The sequence below is a fragment of the Nannospalax galili genome, unplaced genomic scaffold (assembly GCF_000622305.1).
Source record: "Nannospalax galili isolate Female #2095 unplaced genomic scaffold, S.galili_v1.0 scaffold1036, whole genome shotgun sequence".
Lineage (NCBI taxonomy): Eukaryota > Metazoa > Chordata > Mammalia > Rodentia > Spalacidae > Nannospalax > Nannospalax galili.
Genome location: NW_008337664.1, coordinates 80,199 through 90,792, shown reverse-complemented (window position 1 = coordinate 90,792; position 10,594 = coordinate 80,199). Strand labels below are relative to the sequence as shown.

General features: G+C 39.8%; 1 protein-coding gene across 1 annotated transcript in view; it reads right to left on the bottom strand.

Annotated features, from left to right (window-relative positions):
• Positions 1-10,594, bottom strand: part of Znf248 (zinc finger protein 248) — a gene marked incomplete in the record, with an annotated part of 24,549 nt that overhangs the window by 3,630 nt on the left and 10,325 nt on the right. Inside the window, 2 exon segments of the mRNA XM_029563365.1 lie at positions 2,452-2,547; positions 2,679-2,805. Of these exon segments, the coding sequence (XP_029419225.1) occupies positions 2,452-2,547; positions 2,679-2,805 (223 nt within the window).

The window sequence follows — 10,594 nt, the reverse complement described above, 5'->3', positions numbered from 1 at the left end:
CCTCTTTCTGGAACCAGAGTCTGGCTCTTGGCAGTTATTACTAGTCTTCTTTCCTCTGTATCATTTGAGGAAACAGTAACATTTCCCAAAAGCAATATGTACTTGCAATATTTTCAACTTTTCCCTGATGAGTTGGATACACAGAAGAGACTATGGGAATGTGCATTTAGGAAACATACTACAGTTCTGAATGTATCAATGGATGACTGCTCTGAAACCTGGCTCCATAGGTAGCCAACAGTACCTGGGGATCAGGAAAGGAAAGCTAAGGGGCCCTTCTTTTTGGAAGAATAAAATCTCAGCAGGGAAAGAAGCTCTAAGCAACAACCACATGTTCAGGACTGAGTTCTGGGCCTTTAGTCACTGGTGGGTCACAGATATAAAATATGTGCTAGAAATAACAAAAATTTGCTTTAACTTTAAATAAATGAAATAATAAATATTCAGTGTCTGAAACCTTTATATATGAAGTATGAATTATTTGAAAAAAGATAAAAATGAAAATTTTAAACAAGTGAGAGAATATGAACATATTTAAAGTATAAGAAAGTATGAGGTATAGTATTTGTTCTGGAAAGCAAAAAGAAATAAAAAGTGAAGTAGAATCATGTAATTGTCAATGGCAGAAAGCTTTCATTTCATCTTTTTCTATAGGTTACTGAAAGAAAAACTGGATGCTTCATATAAAAAAATAAAACAGAAAAGTTAGGAATTACACCATGTCAAGAATAAAGAGAACACAGGCACGGCCTGATTTGAATGTGATCAGTGAAAAGTAACCACATGGACAGATACAGGTGGTTTATACAAGGGTACGAGGAGACCAGTACGAGCCGGCAGATTTAGGGGAGGGAACCTGTAGTTGCCACTCAGAGTAGTAGGATGGGAAAATGGAACTACAATCAGTTCCTGGGGAATAGGCTCTGGGTTGTGTAGCTCACGTTGCTCCTTCTGTATCTACTAATGGATGGAATTAATGCCTCTGTGAAACGGTATCATCCGATAACAACTCTAGCCTACATAAAACTATGTCCTAGAAAAGAGGCTGGTGAACTACCACCAGAAGGCAATATCCCTGAAGATGAAGTACCTTTTATGTTTTCCAAGGCAAGTGGTAGAAGAGGCCACAGGGAGGGGGGGGGGAGTCAACAAGGAGGAGGCGCAAATAAAAGGAGGCAGAAGAGCAGCGGTGGCGGCAGCCAGGCCTCCAAGCTGCCACTTCACCTGAAACACCCGCTACCTGGTCTTTTACAAAGAAATCAACAACTCTGCTCCAGATTTCATCGCCCTCACACACAATATAAAGCTAATGTCTTTCCAACACATACACCTAGCTCCAGCTCCAACTAGGCATTCCATTTGTAGGTAACTCCAACCTTGCGGTCAATTCACAGGCTGGATCTGAACAGCTACCCCCAATTTCTCCTGCCCCAAATTAAATCTGTAATAACTCCTTTCCTCGTTGTTTTTCTCTGTCTCGGTAGATGGCTTCCTAATGTAGCTAGCTGCTTGAGCTTACGGTCACATCTGACTCCCCTTTCTCTTGAATTCTTTATGCAGCAACAAATCCTTGTGGCTCTGTCTTCGAGATGTTTGCATCCCCAGCACCTCTGGAATGGCCTTCGCCACACCCTTCCTTCTGAGGTAGACAGTAGTCTCCTAACCTCCTAACAGTGCCTCTTCCTTGCTCATACCCACCACAGGCCACAGAAATTACTGCACAAGCCACAGAGAGCCTTCTAAGCTGCAAACAAGATCTGATGATTCAGTCCAACCTACATTTATTCAAAACAAACAGGATTTCTCACATCTCTCAAGACGAAAGTACTGTCTTCCATGACCCAGGGGGCTACTGCTCACATCATTCTACTGTCCTCGTGCATGCTAATAACAGCATGCCCTCTAACTTCCAGCCCCTCTGGTCTCCCTGTCATTGTTCAAACATAACATACCTGTCCTAGAGGCCCGGCACCTCATGTTCTCTCTGCCTAGAATATATTCAGTCTACACAGCTCATTCTTATTCTATTGAAGTCTCATATATAACACGACTTCATCTCAAAGTTTTTTCTGATGTCATTGCCAAATAGCAGATGTCAGCATGCTCTAGCCTCCCTTCCCGTGTGAGCTCTCTTCATCACACCAGTACCAACCTAGTGTGTATGTGTGAATACAAGAATATGTGCACACTCAGTATATACTCAGTATATACATATGGAAATATGTATCTCCATGGTTCTGCTGTTCACTTAGCATTCCATGCTATCTGGCACAACATAAGCACAAGTGTTTATGACTGACAGACATTAAAGAAACAAGATGTGGGAAGTTGGTTTTGGTCATTTTCAAGGGTCTTGGAATAAACATAAATTTCTGAAAAAAATATTGCAAAAGTGACCTACCCTAAACCAAGGAAACAAGATCTCACCAGCCTGTAAACACACTAATGTACCTGAGCGACATCTGTTTGGGAATTCCTTTTCTGCAATCCAGGGCTCTTCTCCTTGCTCTATCTTGAAGATCACATCAGGTTTAGCAACACAATACCCTGTTAGCACAAATAACACGGCTTTGTGAGAGAAAAGACGACAGGAAAGAAAGGAACAGCTTGTTACTGCTCTACAAAGTGCAAGAACACAGAGGTACCACACTGGAAAAAACAAATGAAACAATCCTTACCTACTGAGACAAAGTTGCTATAATTTTCCAGGATGACATCTCTATATAGGATCTTTTGAGCAGGGTCCAGCAAACACCACTCCTCCTTGGTGAAATCCACACACACATCTGTGAATGACACTGGTTCCTGCAACAAAACATTCTTTCTTTTGTATAAAGTTAGAACTGGCCAACACAGAAAATGGTTAGCAGAACTAGTTTTCTGAGAGTTTGCTGAAAAATAATGAGCAGGATACCCACCCCCCCTTTTGTGCTACACTATGTAGAATAAATAAACTGATATAAATTGAGATTCCACTAAAGGTCTGGAAGTGTCTTAGTTGCTACGAATACTACCAAGACAAACAAAGAACACACTTCCTGTTCTCAAAGTACTTATGACCTGGTAAGGACACACATATAAGCATTTATTAAATGAACACTGCAAGACCAGGCAGTATACTTAACTCTTATCAGAAGTAAGACTTGAAATAGTTCTATAAACAATGGCATTGGTATGAACAAGGGACAGGCTTCTACCAGGAAAGCCCAACACTGACTAAAGTGGCTGCCTGTGGCCCAACTACCCACCAGAGAACAGGACAAACCTTCTCTGCTTGAGAAGATTGTCTTCTGGAGGTACATGGATTTTTTTCTTAAGCACAGTATTTTTCTTTCTTTTTATGTGTATGAGTGTTATGTCTGCATATATGTAAGTACATCCATGTTGTGCAATGCCCACAGAGGACTATAGAGCACATTGGATCCCCTGGAACTGGAGTTACAGACAGTTGTTAGCTGCCATGTGGGTGCTGGGATTCAAACCCATTTCTTCTGCAAGAGCATCCAGTGCTCTTAACCTCTGAGCCATCTCTCCAGTCCAAGCCCAGTACTTTTCTTAAATGTAGTAAAGTTTCACAGTATGTGAACCAATAGTGAACAAGATAGAAAAATGGGCAATATAAACAGACCATTGGGTGACTCATATAGTGAAATGAATCAGAACTTCAAAATGAATTATAGCTAATATGTTCAATAAAATGGAGGAAAGTTAACAAGCAATGCAATAATGTGGGGAATTTCAACAGACAGCACGCATTCATGTGAGTGATGCACAGAGAAAGGGCTAAGAGCACAGCGAAGCTGCTGTCCTTTGAAAGGTCTTCCCCAAGGGTCTCTCTGCTGGTAGCTGAGAATCTGGATTTCAGGCTGACCTTGGCCTTATCATTCCCCATCAACAATGGTTCACTGAACCTGAACTGTTTGTGTAAACAACATAGCTTACACTGAACATGAGCATTCCTTCCAGGACTGAAGACTCTTCAGAATCTAAAATGAGCTATGTGATCTAATAACAACTCTGGGCACCAAGTGTCTAATGAGATCCCTGGTACACATTTCACATACCACATGTAATTGCTGGTGGAATTAAGTGTGGTTTGTGAGACACCACTGGGATAAAATTTAAACTTTGCCTGATTTTGATGTGGATTCTTTCACTGTAATGAACAGTAGCTGTGCAGGTGTGGTAGTGTACACCTTTAGTCCCAGCACTTGGGAGGCAGAGGCAGGCGGATCTCTGTGAGTTGCAGACCATCATGGTCTATATAGTGAGTTATAGGCCAACCATGGATACAGTGAGACCCTGTCTCAAAAACAAACAAAAATAAATAAATAAATATAGTAGCCTTGAGTGTGGCCATATGCTGAGTCAGCCTGGGATTCACTGAACATGGGCACATACAATCGGCATACTAGAGAAGAAAAATGTAACATCTAAAACTAGGAGCTCATTAGATATAGTTAGTTAACATCATATTAGAGAAAGAAGACATGATCTGAAATAGTATCTAATCAAAGACTGTCCGATCATATAAAGCAAAAGTGACAGAACTGCAGGAAGAAATTGCCAACAACTTACATCATACTTGAAGACTTTAACACCCCTCTGTCAGTACTGATAGATGAAGGAGGCAGAAAAGTGAGGAACTATATGGATAACCTGAACAGAATGTCTATCTACTTGAGCTGCTACCTTCAGAATGAATCCATTCAAAACAATAAGACACATTCTACCATCTATTCATTATATGGAACACTCACAGCACATTGTCTGAGTCATAAAACATGTACCAACACACTTATAACAATATCCATCGTTGAGGCTGGAGAGACGGCTCAGCGGTTAAGAGCACTGACTGCTCTTGCAGAGGACCCGGGTTCGACTCCCAGAACCCACATGGTGGCTACTAACCTTCCAGGGGATTCTGACACCCTCTTCAGACAGACCTCCACAGTATTGCACAACATGGGTGCACTTGTACACATAAAATAAAAATAATAAATTTATTTTTTAAAAAAGGTGTATGCCACCATGCCTGGAAGCATAATAAACTTAAAAAAAATCATATAAAATATGTTCTCAGAACACATGAACTTAGATAAAAAACACTAAGAAGAGGTGGAGAGATTGCTCAGTGGTTAAGAGCACTGATTGCTCTTGCAGAGGACCCAGTTCAATTCCCAGCACCCACATGGCAGCTATGAACTATCCTTAACTCAAGTTCCAGAGGAATCCGAAGCCCTCTTCTAACCTCTGTGGCACTGCACGACACAGGTGCACTCACATACATGCAGGCAATACGCTCAACTTACTTATAAATAACCTCTAGGTCAATGAAAAGGCCTCAAAAGATTTTTTCAAAGTTTTTAAATGAAACAAAAATGAAAACTAACACTTGTCAAAATTTGTGAATTACAGAGAAAATAATTTGCTCTGCAAAAGACTCCTACAAAAATGAAATGACAAACCAAAGATGGAGAAAGTATTTACAAAGCATATGTCTAATAAAGGAGTTTGAACAAACACACAGTGATTTAGTTTCTTTGTTGCTGCAATAAAATACTTGGACAAGAGCAGCTTAAGGGAGAAAGGGTTTGTTTATCTCACAGTTCGAGGTGTTGTCACAGTGGAGAAATCAAAGCAGCGGGAGCTTGAAGCATGGGCCACACTGCATCCACAGCCAACAAGCAGAGCAGTGGTGCATCCTCAGCTCACTTTCTCTATTTATGCATCAAGGATCCCATGCCCAGGGAATGGCACCATTCACAGTCCCATCTCAGTCCTTTCTCCTTCTCCTCCTCCATGCATGCACAGAAATAGTATTATGAAAACTGGGTGTGATAGCACACTCCTGTAATCTTAGCACTCAGGAGGTGGAGGCAGGAGGATGGAGAGTTTGGGGCCAACCTGGGCTACTTGGCAAGATCATCTCTCAAAAAAAAAAAAAAAAAAAAAAGATGCCTGCCATGTAAGTGGCTAAGTAGGTCTGAGGTAAAGGTCCGTCTGTGTACAGCCACTCTAGGAACTTAGGGCAAGTGTACTCTGAGACCTGGCCTTCAGAATATCTCCAGTATAAGGGGAAAACTTTGAGCAGAATCATGCTCCTGTGGCAATATGAGGGAAATCAACCTCTGATGGACTGGCTTGTCTGAGCCATTAGAGACACTTGATAAATATCAAGGAATAGAGGACAACAGAACGACATTACTAAGGGAACTGAGCATGAGAGAGGTGGTATTTAACACCTAGTTTACTGGATCAGATGGGACTGTATTCACTGGAGAGTTAAAAATTTATTTAGCAGGGACCTTGGGATTGGTATAGGGTTTTAGTGACTTTGCTAATAATGGGACATGATATTTATAAGTAGGAGAAGCTCTGGAAAATCTGAATGACAGACCAAGAGTAAATTGGGTTCATAAAGTAATAAATTGAGAGAAAGGCAAATAAGACAAAAGGGTCTGTGTGGGACACTCAAAGGCAAATGTGGCAAGATCTGTGTCAAGCCAAGTTCTTAGGGAGAAAATTAACAGACAGCCAAATGCTGTGCTGAGTTTCTGGAAGACTTTAATGCCCGAGCAGCAGTTTACAGAAGATACAATGGTCAAACAATGCCAGTGAAAAAGTTAAGCTTGACCTAGGCATAGGTAGTGATGGCCCAGGGTACATGGGGTAGCAGAGTGGGAAGGTAGGGTTCAGTCTGTGCATGACCCCTTCAACAGTCAGGTATGACTAAAAGAAAGGTAAGGGCCACAGTGCTGGCCTGACACCTGTCAAGAACTCCATTCCCTGCTTCAGGGGCAGGTACAACATGCTAAACCACATTACATGGTGAAGGGTGGGGACTGGAATGAGAGGGAGTCAGCAGGGTGCCCCAAACTTCAAAAGGTAAAGTACAGACAGACTCAAGAAGGGTCAATCTACAAGGCAGCACAGAGTTGTAGAACTCAGTTCTTAGTCAATAGGCAAAGGGTACAGAGGCTCAATGCCGGACCACCCCCCCCACAAGCCTACCAGTTTTCTTCTTCACGTGAGCAAACCAATGCAAGGAAAATTCCAGGCCTCGGGAAACTGATGGGATCTAAATGAGAGAAAATTTTGACAAATATTTTCTAATTCAGGTTACAGCACTTGTATCTATATATGTGGAGAGAGAGGGTATAGTTGTACACTTGTCTGTTTTTTTATACAATGATTACATGGCTTTCTTTTTTAAATTTCTTTAGATTCAGAGTTTTGTGACTGTCCATTTTATTCAACATTTTTCAATTTTTGAACATTTATTATCATTACTATGTGTGTGGATGAAGTTGAACGATTATTTCCACTTCATCCATTTACCTTGAATTTCATTCTTTACAGTTGAAAAATATCCATTGTGTGTATGAACCGGTTTCATTATTCATTCATTCACTGACGGACATATAGGCTGTTTCCATTTTCTGGCTATTGTGAATAGAGCAGCAATGATGTTTGATGAGCATCTCTGTAGCAGAATACAGTTTTGGAAACATGCCCGGGAGCAGTAGAGCTGGATCATGCGGTAGATCTATTTTTAGGTTTTAAGGAGCCTCCACACTGATTTCCATAGTGGCTGCACCAGTTTGCAATCCCACCAGCGATGAATCAGTGTTCGTCTTTCCCCACACCCAAGCCAGGATTTGTTGTCATTTGGTTTTTTTGGCTCTTAGGCACTCTGACTACAATAAAATGAAATCTCACAGCAGCTTTAAGTTGCATTTCCCTTTCTCAGTCGTTTGTGTTTCTTCTTTTAGGACTTGGTTTAGTTCCACGCCCCAGTTTTTAACTGAGTTATCTTCTTGGTGCTTAGTTTTTTTCAGTTCTTCGTATATTCTAGCTATTAACCCTCTGTCAGACGTACAGCTGGTAAAGACGTTTTCCCATTCTGTAGGCTGCCCCTTTCCTTGAATGATGGTGTCCTTTGCTGCACAGAAGCTTTCAGTTTCTTTAGTCCCATTCGTCCCTTGTTTGTCTTAATGCTTGCACTACTGAGGTCCTGTCTGAAAGCCCTTTCCTATGCCCATCAGTTGAAGTATATTCTTTACTTTCTCTTCTATCAGACTCAGGGTATCAGGTCTTAGGTTGAAGCCTTTGATCCACTTGGAGCTGAAATTGTGTAGGGTGAGATAAAGGATCTAAGCTTCATTCTTCTACATGCAGCTATTTGGTGGTGAGGAGGCTGTTTTTCTCTATTTTTGGCCTTCTTGTCAAAAATCAGGTCTCCATAAGTGTGTAGAATTAGATATGGGCCCTCAATTCTACTGCACTGATCAATGTGTCTGTTTTCATTCCAGTGTCATGCTAGTTTGTATTACTATAGCTTTAAAATATAACCTAAAATCAAGGATAGTGATATATTCAGTAGTTCTTTTACTGTTCAGGATTGGTTTGGCTCCCCTGAGTTTTCTGTGTTTCCATATGAAATTTTAAAAGATTATTTTGAATTTCTGTAAAGAATTGCATTAGCATGTTGGCGGGGACTGCATCAAATCTGTAGATTGCTTTCTTAAGACGGCCATTTTGCAGTGCTTTCACAGTACTAACACTCCTGATCCTGGCAGCTTTTCTTTCTTCAGCACCTTAAGATTTCACTCTACAAATCTTTTATTTCCTTGGTTAGAGTTATTCCAAGATTTTTTTAAAGCCTGCTGTGAATGGAATTGTTTCTCTTATTTCTTTTTCAGTACATTTATCATTGGTATATAGGAAGGCTACTGATTACGTTAGTTTTGTATCCTGCCCCTTTGCTGAAAGTGATTACAGCTGTCGATTTCTGGTGGTATCATTTGGGTCATTTATGTATAGAATGATATCTTCTGCAAATAAGTATACTTGACTTCTTCCTTTCCCATTTATATCCTCCTTATCTTCCTCCCTTGTCTGACTGCTCTAGGTAAGGCTTTAAGCACTATGTTGAACAGGAATGGGGAGTGTGGACATCCTTATCTTGTTCCTGACTTTAGTGGAAATGCTTCAAGTTTTTCCTCCATTGAGCATGATGTTGGCTGTGAACTTGCATACTGCCTTTACTATGTATCCCTAGTTTTTCCAGGACTTTTATCATGAAGGGATGTTGGATTTTGTCAAAGGCTATTTCAATAGCTAATGAGATGATCATGTGGTTTCTGTCATTGTTTCTATTTATGTGGTAGATTATATTTATTGATTTATGTATGTTGAACCATCTTTGGGTTGAAGCTGTCTTGATCATGGTGGATGATTTTTTTTGATGTGTTCTTGAATTCCGTTTGAAAGTAATTTTTTAAGAATTTTTGCATCTCTGTTCATCAGGAAAGTTGACCTATAACTCTCTTTCTTTGGGAATGTTTTTGTCTGGTTTTGGTATCAGAATAATATTGATCTCAAAAAAATAATTTAGATATATTCCTTCCTTTTCTGTTTACAGAATAATTTGAAAAACGTTGGTGTTAGTTCTTCTTTAAAGGTCTGGTAAAATTCTGTGCTGAATCCACCTGCCCTGGACTTTTTTACTTGGGAAAATGGTAGTTACTGCTTCTGTCTCACTGGCCATTGTGGGTCTGTTTATACTATTTATTTCATCTTGACTTACTGTTGGTAGGGTCTATGAATTTAACAATTTCTTTTAGATCTTCCAGTTTAGTGGAATATAAAATTTTAAAGTATGTCCCTATAATTCTCTGAATTTCTTCAGTATCTGTTGTAATGGATACGTTTTCATCTCTAATTTTACTAACTTGGGTCCTCTTTCTCTCTTTTTTGTCAATTAGACTAAAGGTTTGTCAATCCTGTTAGTCTTTCAAAGAACTGAGTTTTCATTTCACTAACTGTATTTTTTTTCTTTTCTGTTTCATTCATTTCAGTCCTGATTTTGATTATCTCTTCCCATCTACTATTTCTGGTTGTTTGGCTGTTGCTTGTTCTCTTTTTCCAGGGTCTTCAGGTACATCATTAACTTATTGAGAGCTCTCAAGTTTGTTTCTTTGTTTGGGATGTAAGCACTTAGCTCTATAAACTTTCTTCTTAGCACTGTCTTCATTGCATCACACGGATTTTTGTATGTTGTATTTTAACTTTCAATTCTAGGAATTAGAAAAATAATCTTTCTTGATTTCTTCCTTTCCCCAATTATCATTCAGTAGCATACTGTTTGGTATCCATGAGTTTGTGTGCTTTCTGTAACATCTATTGTTGGTATCTAGCTTTATTCCATTGTGATTAGATGTAACACAGGGGGTAACTTCAATTTTCCTACATCTGTTGAGACTTGCTTTGTGTCTTAGTATGTGACTGATTTTGGACAAAGTTCCATGGGCTACTGAGAAGAATGTGTATTCTTTAGTGTTTGGGTGGAACATTCTGTAGATGTTTGTTAGGTTGACTCACAATGTCATTTGATTTATGATGTCATTTAACTCTTAATGTTTCTGTTTAGCTTTTGTCTGGATGACCTGTCTATTGGCGAGAGGGTCCTGAAGTCATCTACTCTCACTATTTTGGGGTTAATCTGTGGTTTTAGATCTAATGGTATTTCTTTTATGAAATTGGGTATCCTGTGTTTGGTGTGTAAATGTTTAGAATTGTGATATCTTCT